Here is a 16,914-nt window from a genome sequence, read left to right on the forward strand (position 1 = left end):
TACTGATCCTGCACATCCGGAGCCAGTCGGGAAGATAGACATCGACCCCTGTCCTGCTCCAGCCCTCTCTTTCACTTGTCGCTCTGCATGGCAAGGTGACTGCTGGAAAGTTGCAAGACACGAGAATCTTGCTGCACAACCACCTCCCATCCCACCACCTAGAAACCAAGTCTCAAGTCTCTCACGTACTTCTGCATGGCAAGGAGGAGGAGCGGGGGCGCAACGATGAGATGTGGAAGGAGGAGGGACGGAGAACATGAGAGCTCGATGCTGGGAGGAACGCCATCGCCTCATCCGCCATCATCGCCCCCATCCCTACCATCGCCAACCATTTCCACATGTGAACCATCTTCTTCTTGACTACCCTACCCCTGTGGATTTGCAGGAAATTTATAATAACCCACCCTTGGTAGAACTGAAATCTAGGCTAGGATACACCCCTTCAACACGAATAAACTACCACCCCACCTACCCTTCATAACAAAATTCTGGCCCTCATCCCCTGACACTCATCTCCCACATACTACCTACTTGCCCTCATCCCCACACTTGCCCCTGCCCGCCTCAGTGGCTGCCCCTCATCCCTCCGCGTGCACCGGAAATAGAGCAATGTCCAGATAGCGAGCGCGGCGGCAGGCTGGAGGAGACAAGGGTGACGACGATGTTGGAGAACGCCATGAAGAGCTGAGAGAGACAGAGAGAAGAAGAGGAAAGAGAGAGAAGGAAGGAAAAGAGGAGGAAGAGCATCAACAGCTAGCGCGCTCTGCCGATCGAATCGCTGTCCCTTCGTCGTATGGTTCTTGTAGGACTCTGAGGAGGCTAAGGACTCGAGCAGCTTGCTACAAGATGGGAGCATTGCGCATCGCGGCGACTCTGTTTCTGGGTGTTGCCCTTGTCATGGTCACTGTTCATCACTTGCAAAGTACCGATCGACGGGCTGAGCTGGGATGGCGATCGGAGGTATGAGAAATGTGGCCATGTTGTATTTGTACTGAGGGGGAGCAGGTGACGCCGATGGAGGTTGACCGCCAGGTGGCTATGGTGCCTTCTCAGGACGTGACGTTTGTCGTGCGCAACGCTGATCCGAGGGTTGCCGAGAGCATCGGCGAACTTTTCGACCAAGGATATGTGAACGAAAGGGAGGCGCCGGAGTCTGTTTCATACGAGCTACCAGTCAGCTCGAACAGCGTAATCCTTCAAGAGCCTGTGACGCCGATCGCAGCAGAGCAAGAGACTCTCCTGCCTCCTGCCACTGCACCAGTGTCGGTACAGCAGCCCACCTTTGAAGTCTCCGGCGAGCTGGAGCCTGTTGGTTCTGTTGCTGTCCAAGATGGGGAGAGGAGGAGGAGTGCGGGGGGAGTGCAGCTAGGCGAGCATGCAGCCAAGGTGAAACTTGATGCTCTTGCGCGCATCATCGATCGGAGTGAGAAACTGTCGAAAAAGAACGAAGTGAAGGAGGAGGAGGAGGAGGAGGAGGAGAGCAGCGGAGGGCGGGAGAAAATGCAGCAGATGGTCGAAGAGAACAAGAAATCCCTTAAGGATCTCAGCATTGCCATGGAGCGGCAGAAGCTTGTCAATGCAGGAGACTACAAGCTCCTCTACCTGAAACTTCAGCGGGTTCGGGAGGCTCTTCACGCTCTTCAGCTGTCCTCCACTTCTGCGACTTCGCAGCTGAAGCGGGAGCTGCTGCATGCTCAAGCTCTCATCTCGAGAGGAAAGTCGATGCTCGTTCAGCGTCAGCAGCGTCAGCAGCCAGCGCGACAGCCTGCAGAGCCCCTGGCTGCTGACGTCACCCCCGAGTGCGCCAAGGCTCAAGTCTTCTGCTCTCCTCCTTCAGCCGCGCAGGAAGCCGCGAGGCGAGAGGGAGGCGGAGCGTGGAGGAGGCTGGGTGGCTTGAAAGCTGTCAGTGACGACGGGGGGGAGGAAGGATCGCGGGAGGAGAGGAGGGGGCAGGACCAAGATCCTGAGACCCTGTTCTCGGGGTATCACCTAGCAGGAGGTAGGCATCCGGGTCAAGACCTGAACAAGGCAAGGGAGCAGTTCCTCCTTCACAGCATGAGGCCGTCGAGGAGGAGTCAAGACCCCCTGGCCCAGCGCAGGATCGCCATATCCCAGTCGCTGCTGCGAACAGCTGAGGGAGGAGCCGGGGAGTCGCAAGCAGAGAACGAGGGGCGACCGAGAAGGGGAGACGCTGGTTCCTTAGCACGGAACGTGGGAGGGTTAGGAGGAAGACGGGGAGAGGAGGGCAGGAGAGAGGGAGGAGGAGAAGCGGGGGGGGGAAGCAGAGGGCAGGAGAGCTGGAAGGTGGAGCGAGTCGGCAGGCAGTCGAGCAGCGAGAGGCTTTCAACGTGCAATGGCGGAGAAGAAAGAGGTGAGGAAGAGGACGAGGAGAAGAAAGACGAGCAAGGGGTCGCGGGAGCGATGAGGGAGAAGCGGGTTGGAAGGGGGACAACAAGCGAACTTGACCTGGAGGAGGAGGAGGAGGAGGAGGAGGAGGAGGAGGACGGAGTGAGCGAGTTGGTCTGACGAGCTGAGCAGGAGCCATACAAGTATGCCATGACAGGGCGAGTATTCGAGCACTTCATGCATAACCCGAACCCCCGCCAGCTCAGCACCAGCTGGGATCAGCAGCGCAAGGGCGCGCGGCAGCACGCGGAGGTGAGAAGTGGGGGAGGAAAGAGCAGAGCTGAGGGATTATGCAGACACCGCGCGGGTACCTGGGGTCAGGCCGGAGCTTCGGATGAGAAGAGGAGGAGGAGGAGGAGTCCACTAAGGTTAAGAGGAGGAGGAGGAGGAGGAAGAGTGCACTAAGGTTAAGAGGAGAAGGAGGAGGAGGAGGAGGAGGAAGACGGGTTCACGTTATGTGAGATGTTATAATGTAATGTGTCAAGATGAGTGTACCACTCCTCATCATCATCTTTTCCTCCTCTACATCTTCTGCTTCTCCGAAGATCCTGATCCCGGTCGACTTCCTCCCCTCGTCCCTGAGTTCGGCCTGCTGCCTCGCCGGAAGGAGGAGGAGGAGGTTGGGCGAGACTCTGACGGAGGGTTCGGTACCAGCAGCTCCCTCACTCTTCCTCCTCCGTCAGGCACTGAAGCATGTGACCTGAGACTGTCCTCCCTGCTCTCCTCCTCCCCCTCTGCCTCCTCCATCGCAGATAGGAGGAGCTCTCGGACCTGCTGCCTGCCTGCCATCCCTCGTGCTCGAGCTTGAATCTTCACCGCTGCTGCTGCTCTCCGCGCGTCCTCCTCCTCCTCTGCGTTGGAGCGGTGTGACGTCTCCTCCTCTCCTCCCCCCTCCTTCCCGTCCACTCCTTTTCCCTCCTCCTGCTGATCAGACAGAACTGATATGCTGGCGAGCAAACGACTTCCCTCCTCCTCCCCGACGCTCCTCCCTCCTCCCTCCTTCTCCTCCTCCATGTCCCCGTCAACGCTGAGCAGGAAGGTCGAGTCATAGTTGGCGCTGCCGTCGCCCTCGTTGGAGTCTGGACTGATGGCTCCGTCCCCCCGGTCAAGGAACTGAGCATCCTCCTCATCTTGCTGCTGCTGCTGCTGCTGCTGCTGCTGCTGCTTGTGGTCCTCCTCTTCCACAGGCTGCTTCTCTTCGTCCTGGGGACGAGAATTCGCAGCATCCTGCAGAACAACTTCCTCTACTCCATCCTCCAACTGTTCGCGCTCGTTCCTCAGTTGCTCCTCCTGGGCAGCTCGTGTCCTCTGCTGCTGCTGAACTGTGGGAGGGGGATCGGCAGGCCGGCTCGAGTCCTTGCGGAGGAAGGAGGAGGAAGAGACGCTGGACAGCTCGGAAAGGGGAGCATCCTCGTCGTCCAGCCCCAACGTCGCCATGCTCTGACGTGATGAAGCTCGAGAGCTCTGAAGGTCATGGAGGAAGCGACTGATCGCGCTCCTCCTCGCTTCTGGGAGCCTATCGGAGATTGCGGCGAGGGCCTGCTCAGAGTTAGAGGAGGAAGAGAGGTGGGAATGGGGATGAGCAGGAGGAGGAAGAGGAGGAGGAGCAAGATGAGCAGGAGGAGCAAGACAAGCAGGAGGAGGAGGAGGAGGAGGAGCAGCAGCAGCAGCAGCCGCAGCCGCAGCACTGGCAGGAGCTGCAGGAAGAGGAGGAGCAGGAGGAAGAAGAGGAACCTTGCTATGCTGACGAGCTTTCTCCATCATGCTCTGGAGGGCCTCGAGCTTCTCTTGTTGTGTCATTTTCTCACCTCTGAGCGCCGTCAGCTTGTCAACTCGCATGTCCATCAGCTGGGCCATGAGCTGGTTGGTCATGCCCTGCAGCACCTCCTTCTCTGCTCGCAGCCGCGGGATCTGACAAGAACAGATGAGAAGAGAAGAAGAGGGAGGGAGAGAGGAGGGAGAGTGGTAGGAGAAAGAAGAAGGAAAGACGAGGAGAGGAGGAGGCGAGAATGAGGAGAGGAGCAGAGGAGCAGAGAAGCAGAGGAGGATAGAAGAGGGGGAGGAGATTCTAGCGTGTGAGGATGTGGGGCAGCAGGAAGACAAGCTGAGAATCACCTGCTCCTCCGCGTCCTCTTGTCTTCTCCTTCCCAGCATGATCTCTCTCTTGAGGTTCTCAACAACTTCCTCCTTCTCCCTCAGCCTCTCCTCCAGCTCCAACATCGACGCCCGCAACCTTGTCAGTTCCTTCTCCTTCTCCTTCATCCTCTGCCGCAGCTCTGCCCGCTCCTCCTCCCCGTCTTCCTTCTCTTCCAAACTTGCGATCCTCTTCTTCGCCTCGTTTAGCTTCCCCGTCAGGCTCTCTGTCGTCGACTTGTGCGAGTCGCTCGCCGCCTGCAGCTCCTGCACCTGCAGCTTCGCCTCCTCCACCTGCAGCTTGAGCTTCATCTCTCGCTCTCTCAGCTCCATCTCCCTGCCCGCCATCGTCAGTCCAACCTCCTCGTCCTCGTCCTCGTCCTCGTCGTGCTCCATATCCTTCTCCTCCTCCGCTCTCGCTCTCCCTCCTTCCCCCTTCCCCTCTCCTCCTCCTCCTCCTACCGCTTGTGCGCGGTCTCTCTCTCCGCATACATCTGATCCTTGAGCTCGTTCAACTGCTTTCCGCTCCTCGCCGCGTCCTCCTGCGCCTTTTTCACCTCCTCATAGAGCGTCTCCTGCTCCTTCCGGGCCAGCTCCTGTGCCTTGAATCTTGCCCGTGACGCCTCCGCCACTGACTCTGTGAGGGTAGTGATCTCCTGTTGCATCCTCTTCCCGTCCTCCTGACTTCTCCTTGCAGCCTCCGCCTTCTCCTCCCTCACCCCTTCCAGCTGCTTTCTCAGGGTTGAGATCTCCTCCTGCAACGCCGACATCGCCTCCTCCTGCAGCATACAAGGTTATCCACATGCTTCCCTCCTCTTCCTCAGCTTCGCTCCCCCCTTCTGCTCCTCCCTTCCCTCTGCAGTCGTCTATCTTCTCCTGTCGACATCTTCGTCGTCCTCCCTCCCCTCCTCCCTCCCCTCCTCCCTCAGCTCATTCTCACTTTGGCTAGGAGGCTGGCCTGCTGAGCATTGCTCATCGCTTCCATCTTTGACTTGTTTGCATCCTCCAGCTGCTTTTCCGCCTGCATGAAAGTCAGAGGAGGATTGAGCTGGAAGAGGATGGGGAGGGGGAGGGGGGGGGGGAGGCAGCAGCAGCAGCAGCAGCAGCAGCAGCAGCAGCAGGAAAGTTTTAAGCAGGCGACAAAGGGGCCGACCAGCTCAAGTCGCTTCTGGTAGCTCTTCACCTCCAGCTTGCTCCTCTGCAGCTCAACGTTAGTTGGGGTCCGACCTTGACAGCGAGGGCAACAACCTCCACCTCCGCCCCCAGCAGACGGCCAGCTGCCAGCTCCTCCTCTAGAGCCCTGCTCCTCTCCAACAGCCTCTCCCTCTCCAGCTGATGCCGCGACTCCTCCATCTTCACCCTCACGCGCTCGTTCTCGAGCTCGCTCTCGAGGCTCATCAGCTGCCGCTCTAAGTTTGACTTGCCCACCCTCAGCGCGCTCATCTCTTGACTCTTCTTCTCCCCCTCCTCCTCCATCATCCGGTAGGAAGCCTCCGCCTCCTTTCTCTGCTTCTCCTCCGCCGCCGCCTTCTCCTTCGCTTCCTTCAGCCTCTGCTCAGCTCGTTAGAGGCGCAGGTGGGGAGCAGCTGGAAATTACGGCGAGGGAGCCCGAGAGCTCCGAGCGGGAGGAGGATAGAGAGTCTTCGAGCTCGTGGATCTGCTTTCTCAGGACTTCCATCTCCACGTTGAAACTGCCAAGTCAAAATGGTCAGCCCTCCTGCTACCCACTGCCATCTCCTGCCCCTGCCCCCGCCCCTGCCTCTTCTCCTGCCCCTGGCCCTGGCCCTGCCTCTGCTCTCTCACCTTCTTTCCAGGTGGTCTTTGTCAACTCTGCATTGCGCGTATTTCGTCTCCACGTCTTGAAGTTTCTGCGTCAGGATGATGACGTCATCCGCTGCTTGCGCCATCGTTGCCTTGAGGTAATGTCAGTCACCAGGAGAGAAAGAGGAGGAGGGAGGAAAGTAGACGCAAGGACCTGAGTAGGAACAAGAGGGAGGATAAGGGGACGGGGGCAAGGGAGGGGGACGAGGAACAGAAGTAGGTGCAGGAGAAGGAAGGGAAGAGGAGGAGGCACTGGGGTACCTGCATCTGCTCTCTAGCTTCCTTGAGGTTTCGCTGCAGCGCCCCCGAGTCTTTCTTTACCTCCTTGTGCTTGCGAAGAATCACCTGCCTATCGCTCATCACCTGCGGAGAGAAGGACAAGTCAGCCAGCAAGCAGAGATGGCAGGAATATGAGCTGACGAGGTCAGAGAGAGAGGGAGGGAGGGAGGAGGGAGGGAGGGAGGGAGGGAGGGAGGGAGGGAGGGAGGGAGGGAGGGAGGGAGAGGGCAAGGAAGGAAGGGGGACACAAGTAGGTAGCAGGAGGGGTACCTGCTTCTCCAGCCGGGCAAGCTTTCCCTCGAGATTCTTGTGCTCTGCCGCGAACTCCCTGCTTCCTTCCTTCTTCTTCAGCACCTGGCACTGGAACCGAACGTCCCTGAACCCTTGCAGGATGGGATCTTTCAGGTTCTCGTACTCAGACTCCTCCCATGCTCGCCCGTCTGCTCGCGACAGGTTCGAAATTTCCTCCCGCACGTCCAACGGCTCCCCGACGTCGCTCGACCGATCGGAATGCATGTCCCGAGGAGACGAGCTCCGCGGCCTCCGGTTCTCGTGCCTGTTCTCCTCGTCGCTAGCCCGATGCTCCTCCCTCCTCCCGAAGTCTCCTCGGTGTGTCTGCAGGCCGTACGGGTTGGCCCTCAGGTTGTCTCGTTGGGGGTCGGCGCGCTGGTCTGGGGTGGGGAGGCGAGGGAGGCGGATGGATTCTGGTTCAGAGAAGGTAGGGATGAAGATGCTGGTGCCCGAGACCTTCTCTCTGTTGGGGTCAGCAGCAGCATGCAGCTGCCGTTGCTTGATGGCAGTTGACTTGGATTTCTTGCTCCCCTTGGCAGATTCGTTGCCAAAGATGAGCTGGAGGAGGAGGTCAGGAGAAGCAGCAAGTGAGCGGTGGCGGGGACTCACCATGGTGAAGGCGCCTTGATAGGAATCAAGATGTTGTGCCCTTGGTTGGCGGCGATGCTGTCCGACTTTTCGTGATGTTTTCTTGCTGAGACCTGAGGAGTTTGGTTCATCAGCTCGTGAAGGTATAAATTGGGTTATTCCCTATCTACCTCCCGCATGGCATGATGCACATGTTCTGCCTCGTGGCTTCATTATGCAGATATTCACTCTTTTCGCCTGCTGCATGCACTTGCTCGTCTAGAACTCTCTTCCCCTCGCAACTCATTCAACAAAACTTCATCTAGTTACTTCTCTTGCCACCCGACTGAAGTCGTTGTCTTCCTCTGGCATCAATGCGCATCGCACTTCCTCTGTCTCCTCTCTCACGTCTCTCTCCCTCGTCTCTCTCCCTCCTCCTCTCCCTCCTCCTCTCCCTCCTGTTCCGGGTTGCCGCAGTAGCCTGCATTGTGTGGACTGTTGACGGCCAGTTGTGGAATACGGGGTAGGGGTAGACTACCCCACCCACATTTTAATACCTGTCTGTCATATATCCAGACGGGGTAGTCTCGGGTTGAAGTCTAACGGATTTTAGAAATAGTCATCATAGGGTACGGTAGTAGGGGTTCAAGGGCGTCAGTACCCGTGCTTGTTCCTTCTATTTTTGGGGGTGGGTATTCTGTCCGTTAATGCGTTGACTCGAGTGCTCTAGTGCGGTGCCACGGTGCACGCCGTGACCGTACGGCGGCAGTGGCCGGGCCCGGCGCCGGGAGCCTCTCGGACCGAGATGCTGTGTACAACAACTTATTATTCCGGCGGGTCACAGTGAACCGTCCGATCAGTGTACGGCAATACCCCCCGTGCCAGTCAGTAACAAAACTCTCCCGGGGTCCTTCAGTAAACCCGGCAACCGTTGAATTGCCAAGATCGGACGACGCGGCTGTGCAGTGCCGCTACGGCCCCGCGTCACAGTGCCACAGTGCCCCGGCCGGGCGGGCCCCGGCCCCGGCCCGGCCCGCCGGCCTGGGGCGGGGATGAGGGTCTGGGTGGACTTTCGGAGAAGGCGTACGTCAGTTTTGGAAGATGGCGGCGGGGCTCATGCCGGCGGCGATGAGGTGAAGGAGGAGGAGGAGGAGAGCCGGCAGCCTGCGAGGGGAGAAGCTCTTTTACTGTAAAAGATAGGACGAGGATCGTTGGTGGGAAGGAGCAGGCAAGAGAAGGCCCTTCATCGAGCACCAGGATGCACAGGATTTCGTGGAGACAGTGGTGTAGGAGTTGGAGCAAGGTGGATGAATGGAAGCAGGTGGATAGGAAGATGTTGATGAAAGGACGTATCAGGATCAGAGGATGAGATGGAGACAGTGGCGTTGGAAGGGGGGTGGGGGTGCGTGAAGTGTTGTGAGGAGCTCAGGCAGTGGGTCAGACGGTCCTCGCCAATTTCTTCAGTGACCAGAGCGAGGGGCCAAGGGGAAAGAAGCGAAGAGATGAGAGGGAGCATGAGAAGAAGAGTTGGGAAGAATGGAAGATGAAGGTGGGAGGATCCATTTGATAATGCAGAGAATGAGTGAAAGAAGATGCATGCAATGAATATCACGTGAAGCTCGTGCATCGATGGAGGGAGCGCAGAGAGGGAGAGAGGAGAGAACTTGGGGTGTGGGAGCAAGAAGAGAGAGGTCACATCTGAGCAAAAGTCTGAGTTTTCATTCTTGAACGAGGATGTCATCGGATTGACAGACATGAGGTTCAAAGAACATTTGAATGCGTGCAGCAGAGGACCATTGAGATTGTGAGAGTTGTCGTGCAGTTTGGACTTTGAGCGTACAGATGGTGTGATATGGCTGGTTGATGATACAGGAAGAGGGTTGTGGAATTGATCTAACAACGTCTTGCCGGATTGCAGGGAGCGGTGGAGAGAGATAGCTGGTTGGCCGCATGCCTTGCACGACCTTTTTTTGCGGTAGGTGTGCAGTCTGTGAAAGTTACTTGCAGATCTTGTCTTTCATGATCAAGTGAAGTGGCTCGTCATTATGTCCATCTGCTTCTTCGCCTTCAACAGAGCCGTAAGATGTCGAAGATGAGTTGAGGCGGCCGCTCTTACACAAAGGATTCTGCTTCAGTGCGCTGGGTTCCTTCACTTCTTGGGCTTCAAGGAGAAGAGGAACCGAAACTATCTCGGGTCATGCATGGTTTCAGTCGTGTAAGTCTGTTGTTTCCTTCTTTCTTCGTATCTCTTGCTTCTCGCTCGTTCCGTCCCCTCTGAAGTCCCTCACCATCTTTTTCCATCAAAATCCTGTCATGGCATCGTTGGAATGGGGCATTGCAGGCACTGCTCATTGGTGAGCTGCTCTCTACTGATTGTTTCATGGAACTCATTGGCGTCCTTTCCTCGCGTCCTCTATTGCCTCAGGTCTCCTTCATCACCTACGAAGAGCTCTCAAGCAGAGATTGGTCCTTCTATGGAACCCACGGAGCAAGGTGAAACAGAGCTCAAGACCTTGTCTGGGTGACGTGGCTGACTCCTCTCCCTCAGATTCGACCTCTCCGCTCCCAACACGCCCACCGGCACTGCCTGCCTTCTCTTCTGCAGCGCCTTCATGGTGAGATGCGTGGGGGATGTGAATCCTTTGACGCGCCTGCGGCAGATCGCAGACCAGCTGTTTATGCTGATATGGTGCCCTGAGGAGACTCTCTTCCTCCTACACCATGTCGCCACTCTGCTTTACATGGGCTCCTGCCTCTACCTCCAGGCCGGAGACCTCTCCGTTGCTCTGTTGGATCTTGGAGTGCCGAGCATGCCGAGGGATCTAACGGCGCTGCTGCAGCTGCATCTTCCTTGGCGAGATTACCAACCCCATCAACAACTTCTACGCTATCACAGACTGCCTGGTGTCTCAAGCTTCCTGCTCCCTCCTGCCTCCCTGACTCCTGCGACAGAACAACGAGAAAGTGGGGAAGCTACTGGAGGGTTTGCACTACATCGCTACCTGGAGGTATGCTCCCCTTGTTTCGTGTCCTCTTCTCATCACTACTTCTTCAGCTTGTTTTTAGCATTGAGTCTCGTTCGTCTGGTCTATTCTCCCTACGTGAGTTGCTCTTCGGAGCTTCTGGAGTCCTCATCCTTCCCCCTCATCCTCACCTGTGGCCACGAGCAGGCAGTGTGCTGGGTACTCTTCAAGGCTTATATGCTGGAGGCGCAAGGATCTCCCATCCCACTCATCTTCCGCATGGTTGGCTCTTGAGATCAAGCTTCACCTTGTTGACTCACTTTGCTATCAGCTCTGGGTTTCGCTCCCCGTCGCAGTTGTGATTGCAAGTTACCTCTTTGTGTAAGTCTTGCCACCGTCGGAGAGCCGCTGGCTGACCTTAGGAGCAGGAAAGGACTGTTGGCCGACATCCAGTCTGGCAAGACGACAACATTTGCAAAGAGCAAGAAGTGAAAGTGAAGCGTGAATATGACTTCAACCATCTGAACTATTGAATTTGATCATTGAAATCCTCCGGCCCAGCGGCCGCATAACTTATTAACCGTTTCCAAGTTGCACTGTACTGAACATGGTTAAGTGGGTTCGGGCCAGCCGCGGCGCGGGTCCGCGGGCGGCGGCGTCCGATCGCGGCCCCGGTGAGTCCGCCGGATCACACGGCCCGGTACGGTACCCGCCGCAGTGGGCGGTGCCGATGACGGTGCTCAGCTCCGACTCGAGTCCCCCGGACTGGGAGTCAGCGCTTAGCGAGGCTCAGCGGCCCCGCGCCGGCGGCTAAGCTCACACACCGTGGCACTGAAAACTCAATTAGGTCACTCAGATCCTTCCGAATCGCTCGTACCATATCGAAACTGTATGGCCGTAAGGTACAATATTCCTCGAGTGGCGCACTAGTCTCAGAAGGGATACCCCTTATGACAGCTATGCCTCGAGCGGATCTAGAGTGCAGGGGGATATAAGGGGGGAGTGAAACGGCGTTGCCATGCGCGTCCTCCTCCCGCTCCTTCTCGTGGCCCATGCAGCAGCCTTTGCTCCCTCCCCCGCCCTCCTGTCCTCCTCCCTTGCCTCCAGGTCTGGCGCCCTCTCTGCTTCCCGCGTCGCTGCTCGCGAGCCCAAGAGGTACGTACATGCTTCAGCGCCCGATTGCTCTTTCGCTGGTATGACCCTCAGGATCGAACAGGTTGTCTCTGCGCATGGGCGAGCCCCTCAAGTCCATTGAGCTGAAGCATCCCAGTGGAAGCTCTGCGACCGTCTATCCCTTCGGCGCCACCGTGACCAGCTACAAGGCTCCTCACGAGGTTCTCTTCGTCAGGTCAGCACCCGATGGCACCTCTCCTCCTTCCTTGACGTTCTTCTTCTCCTCTAGGCCTGACGCCAAGTTTGACGGCTCGAAGCCCATCTCCGGAGGAATCCCCCACTGCTTTCCCCAGTTTGGCCCGGGTAAGATTCAGCAGCACGGGTTTGCAAGGAACCTTGTGTGGAACGTGAAGGATGTCAGCGCCGACGAGGTGCGTTCTTGCTGCATGTCTTGCAAGGCATGCTGATGGTTGTGAGAGCAGCCTGACATGCCTTCGGTCACTCTCGAGCTCACCGAGACCGAGGAGACCATGGCGATGTGGCCGAACAAGTTCAAGGTGATCTCGCCCTGCAATCATTTTCAACTCTCCCTGACTCTTCTGTCTTTCAAGTGCACCTACGTGGTCGGGTTGGATGAGGAGAAGCTCAACTGCGAGCTTCGTGTTACCAACACTGACTCGAAGCCCTGGGACTTCCAGGTGGAGATATGCGAATAAGAAGTCTGTGTTGACGTCTTAATCTTTGCAGGCTGCACTTCACACCTACTTTGCTGTGTCCAACATCGACAAGTGCGAGGTCATTCCAAGACATTGAACAAACTCAAGTTCGCCCATCCAACTATCGCAGGTTCGTGGAGCGTTCAAGGGATCCGAGCATTTGAACAGAATGGACAAGCCGCCTTCCAAGACCAAGGTTTCCTGGGAGACCTCAGTTGAACGGACTTGACTTGTCCGGTTCAGGAGAGCCGTGAGGCGATCCGATTCGACAAGGAGGTCGACAGCTGCTACGAGGTGCGAATGTCACACTCATCAACCTTGCTCCTCTCGCTCGTGACTCTCCTTGTTCCTGCGTCTCTCCTTCCCACCCTCATCTCTCGTTCCTCCCTTCACTTCTCTTCCTCTGACGACTTTCCTTCTCTCCAGGGCGTCTCAGGGCAGGTTGTGCTCTTCGACGAAGTGAAGCCAGAGCAGTCCGTCACCATCCGCAACCTCGCGGTGACCCAACTATCCCCTTCCCTTCCCCTTCCCCCTCCCCGGGAGCCCATCACACCCGCTGTCTGTCTGAGCCAGTCTCTTACTGAGAACCTTTCAAGGGATGGGAGGATACTGTCCTCTGGAACCCCTACGGTAATGAGGTAAAGAGGCCCGGGCTTCGCTTTTCCGGCCGCTGATCAGCGACGATTCTCCAGGGAATGGGCTACAAGAACTTTGCTTGCGTTGAGAGCGTGAAGGCGGCAAAGCCCGCGGTGTTGGGTGAGTCACTGAGATTGAGTTGGATCATGATGGTAAGGCGCTGAATCTTGTCGGTCAGCTGCGGGCGAAACCTGGATCTCCCGAGTCTCCATCATCCCTGGAGCCGCCAAGTGACTTGAAGGCTAGCCGGGGCTCTGACCCTGTCCGGCACTGAGTACTCAGCGGCCAGCCCGCGGCTAACCGGCCGCGTGACTTAGTAAACTGAACTTGACTTCTGAACTTCAAGCGGCAAAACTTGAAAAATCCCCGGCACCAATGAATGGCCCGGTACCTTCCACCGGGCACGGAGCCGCTGGCCCGACCGTAGGCTCAGTAGCGGCTCTGTCGCCCTTCCTACACTGGCCAGTGTGACTGGCAGCGGGAATACGATATGGTTACTCCCGTTCAACCCGGCGGACGTTGAACGGAGCCTCAGCGAGTGATTGCCACCGCCGGTGACCGGGTCCTGAGGGTTGGTTCTCACTGAGTCACTGCACTGCCGCCAGGCCAGCCTAGCGAGTCTTCTCGCCGCCGCCGGGCCGTCACGTGTCATGGCCTGTGCCCGGCTGACGGACCTACGGTTTGAGTAAAGGAAGTACGGTACTGATTCAAGTTGGTCCGAGTCCCGGCGGCCCGCCGCCACAGCGGCGGCCGGGCCGGCCACCATGACCGTCGGGATCATATTTGACCCCCCGTTACAACGGTAACTTGAAAAAAAAAGAGTCAACCCTCCTAATAATTGGCCTGGCACGGTTCCGAGCAACAGGTGCAGGGGTGGGGGGTCCGACATTGGATAATTAGGGTGTAAGTAGGGGTACTATGAGATGGATTTGAGGGGGTAGTGGTACCTTAGTGGGTCGAAGGGTGGGGTTCAATCGGTAGCTGATCTTCCGACTTGCTCCTGTTCATCGGAGAAGTTCATGATTTATTTATAGAGCCCTCCAAAAGTTCAGGTATGATTTGCAGTCGCTGTGCCAGTCGGCTGATCGGCCCTGGAGAAGTTCAGTCATTTAGTTCATGGTGGCTTTGGAAGGACAGAAATGACCGGTCGCACGAATGTAGCCGAAGCGAGGAGGCGAGGAGATCAGCGAGGAGGAGGAGGAGGAGGAGGAGGAGAGAGAGAAGAGTAGAGGCAGGGAAGGAGCTCGAGGTAGGAGGGAGCAGGAGTGAGACGGAGAGCTTTGGGAAGAGAAGGATCGAATCGAACAAGATGAGGCTGGTGGTGGAGTCGGGAGGGATGTGAAGGTGGGAGAGGAGGAGATGATTGAAAACGATGACTGTTGAGATGGAATGCTGGAATAATTGCAGTGAGGAGAAGGATCAAGGCATATGATTTTGATGTACGGGGAGTGGCGTATGCGGGGCAAAGAGGAGGTGAAGTTTGACAGGACGTAAGAAAGGTTAGTGAGAGGATTGTCTGTCTCTCTCTGTGTGTGGAAAGGGGATAGGAACAAGGGATCAGTCGAAGAGGAGGTCAGGGAGCGATTGAGCGAGGAAGCTGGAGAGGACGAACCGATCAGAGGAGTTGTATCCGGAGGCACTCGACTGATTGGTTTTGACTATCACAGGATGAGAGAGACTTCTTAGAGGCAGGTCGAAGAAGCCGGAAGCTAGTTCATCTAAGGATGAATCTTGGCCTCAAGAGAAAGTCCAGCATTCTTGCTACTTTGTTCGCAAATGAATTGCAGGGTGAATCGCAAGCAGTCCTCCTCAGCAAGGAAATCTTTCGACTGAACATCGACAGTGTTGACTTGTGGGCGCCATGCTCGGCCAGTCTGTTGCCGCGTTCTATCTCGTTGCTGGACAAGGAGAGCATGAATCAAGTGCATGTCCCCCTGGACATCATCTGCGGCATTGAACAAGTCGGAGGGAGGGCGGAAACCAAAAACTTGACCCTGATCAGGATCCAAGAGTCGGAGGTCCACACCAAGTATGTTACCTACTGGATCTTGGTGCTTTCAACGAAGATGGAGTCAGCGTTCAACGGGAGGAGCGTGCACTTGAGGTTCGAGGAGGAGGACGAGGCGACACGATGGAATCAGGAGATCACAAAGTTGATCAAGCATCGCCTAGCCAGCGAGCACATCGCAAGGGAAGGCAGGCTAAGGATATTCAGGGACCTGAGTCGAAGGGCATACTACAGCCGACCCTTCCAGTCGGTCTTTGCGCTACTGATCGGCATGAACTTCTTGATCAACATGATAGAGGCTGAAATTCGGCCGGCGGACAACTCTGCCCAGAAGTTCACTTTCGACCGTTTCGACATGTTCTTCACCTCCCTCTTCGCCTTCGAGTTTGTTTGGAACTTCTCGTCCAATGTGTCAAAAAAATTCTTCGAGGACGGTTGGAACTGGTTTGACTTCTTTGTTGTCGTCATGTCAATATCTTCATTCATCGTCTCGGGAGTCCCGATCCTCACTGTCTTTCGGCTGCTTCGAGTATTCAAGGCTCTGCGGCTCTTCCGGCAGTTCAAATCCCTCAGAATCATCTTCAACTCTCTCCTCGCAAGTGTCTTCCCCATCATCAACTCAGTCTTCATCCTACTCGTCGTTACCGCCATCTTCGCCATCCTCGCTGTCCAGGTGCTGCTCTCGACCTCTGTCGTCTCCGCATTTGACAAGCTCCTTTCCAGCTGTACGGCTACCGCTCGGATCAGTTTTCAAACTTCCAGCAGGCAATCTTCTCGCTCTACCAGGTGGCAACTGGCGACGCTTGGGCGTCGGGAATCGCTCGTCCTCTCTTCTACAAGCTTGACTCGAAGCCTGATCCCTCGGTATCTCCGCAGTTTGACAACTTAGACTTGTCAAACTTTCATGCTGCGCCAAGCTGTAACGACTGACGTACGGCTGGTAGGTCATGCCGTTCTTCACCGCCTACTCCATCCTCTCGTCGCGGATCCTCATCAACGTCGTTGTGGCCGTCCTGCTCGACAACTTCATCAGATGCGTCAAGGTCGAGGAGTGGAAGGAGCTGCAAGCGGAGCTGGAGAAGGAGCGGCAAGGGATCGAGGTGTCTTCGAGGGTGCTGGACCCTCTCATGAAGTACCTGTCCAAGCACGACACGGAAGAGCACTTCCAGGCGCAGGTGCAGAAAGTTTTCAGCATCGTCAACTTCAAGCTCAAGGAGAGCGTCAACTTCGACGACGTGCACAAGGGGCTGAAGGCGCTGGGGCTGAAGCCGATGATCGAGCTGAGAAAAGATGACTTTGACTACATCACAGCTGAAGGGAGATACTGTAACGAGCTGGGGGAGATCTCAGCTGAGAACTTCTCGAAGATGATCAGCAGGCAGTACAAGATGTTCTGCGCGAGGAAGCTCTGCGATCTTCAGAAAATCACCGACGGGGCGGACATGGTTGTCCATCTGGCAACCAAGATGGTGCTGGTGATGGAGGACCCTGACTGGAAAAGCGACGATCTCTTCAGATGGAAGTCGAAGGGGAGAAAGAAGGAGGAGGAGGAGGAGGAGGAGGAGGAGGAGGAATCAGTTTCAAATCGTCACTACCCTGAGAGTCTCCATGATCTGCCCAAGAGCGTCCTGATCGAGAATCTTGAGAGGATCAAGCAAGAGAGGAACGAGTACAAGTTCCAGCTGGACTGCATGGAGAGGAGGATGAAGCTGCAAGGCCCTCCTCTATCCCTGGCCGACAAGTTTGAGATGCTGGCTCCTCGACAGGACGCGTCGCCTCCCCACGTCAACCGCTTCGTTCCATCCATCTTCCCTAGTGGGCTGCTACCCTTGGACGGCTCCTCCTGGAGGCGCCAAGGAGGAGCTGCTGGGGGCGAGGAGGGTCAGGCAAGAAAAGTGAGGGGGCACTGGGGTGCTGATAGTCTATTTGTCGCATAAAGCCGTGCCAAGCAACCGCTGCTCCCTGAATCCTCCTCCTCCTC

General features: G+C 56.7%; 4 protein-coding genes across 4 annotated transcripts; 3 read left to right on the forward strand and 1 right to left on the reverse strand.

The window, feature by feature from the left end:
• Nucleotides 1–846: 846 nt before the first annotated feature.
• GUITHDRAFT_105050 (hypothetical protein) lies at nt 847–2,744 on the forward strand (the record flags this gene model as incomplete). The annotated part of the gene is made up of 5 exons (XM_005835890.1): nt 847–960; nt 1,006–2,219; nt 2,322–2,436; nt 2,539–2,658; nt 2,703–2,744. The coding sequence occupies 5 exons, from the start codon at nt 847–849 to the stop codon at nt 2,742–2,744; spliced, it is 1,605 nt and encodes a 534-aa protein (XP_005835947.1).
• Nucleotides 2,745–2,928: 184 nt separating this feature from the next.
• GUITHDRAFT_136168 (hypothetical protein) lies at nt 2,929–7,542 on the reverse strand (the record flags this gene model as incomplete). The annotated part of the gene is made up of 12 exons (XM_005835891.1): nt 2,929–3,945; nt 4,141–4,317; nt 4,522–4,876; nt 5,002–5,318; nt 5,480–5,560; nt 5,693–5,737; nt 5,767–6,090; nt 6,137–6,230; nt 6,343–6,452; nt 6,473–6,514; nt 6,622–6,705; nt 6,910–7,542. The coding sequence occupies 12 exons, from the start codon at nt 7,540–7,542 to the stop codon at nt 2,929–2,931; spliced, it is 3,279 nt and encodes a 1,092-aa protein (XP_005835948.1).
• Nucleotides 7,543–9,542: 2,000 nt separating this feature from the next.
• GUITHDRAFT_105052 (hypothetical protein) lies at nt 9,543–13,159 on the forward strand (the record flags this gene model as incomplete). The annotated part of the gene is made up of 22 exons (XM_005835892.1): nt 9,543–9,575; nt 9,633–9,701; nt 9,923–9,990; nt 10,046–10,112; nt 10,158–10,285; nt 10,338–10,401; nt 10,450–10,505; nt 10,553–10,742; nt 10,792–10,841; nt 10,889–10,948; nt 11,568–11,615; nt 11,677–11,808; nt 11,863–12,004; nt 12,056–12,130; nt 12,185–12,271; nt 12,321–12,368; nt 12,420–12,485; nt 12,533–12,583; nt 12,716–12,787; nt 12,886–12,927; nt 12,982–13,045; nt 13,104–13,159. 22 exons carry the CDS (start codon nt 9,543–9,545, stop codon nt 13,157–13,159), a joined length of 1,668 nt encoding a protein of 555 aa, XP_005835949.1.
• Nucleotides 13,160–14,649: 1,490 nt separating this feature from the next.
• GUITHDRAFT_105053 (hypothetical protein) lies at nt 14,650–16,870 on the forward strand (the record flags this gene model as incomplete). The annotated part of the gene is made up of 3 exons (XM_005835893.1): nt 14,650–15,606; nt 15,657–15,797; nt 15,878–16,870. 3 exons carry the CDS (start codon nt 14,650–14,652, stop codon nt 16,868–16,870), a joined length of 2,091 nt encoding a protein of 696 aa, XP_005835950.1.
• Nucleotides 16,871–16,914: the final 44 nt, after the last annotated feature.

Source organism: Guillardia theta, assembly GCF_000315625.1.
Source record: "Guillardia theta CCMP2712 unplaced genomic scaffold GUITHscaffold_19, whole genome shotgun sequence".
NCBI lineage: Eukaryota > Cryptophyceae > Pyrenomonadales > Geminigeraceae > Guillardia > Guillardia theta.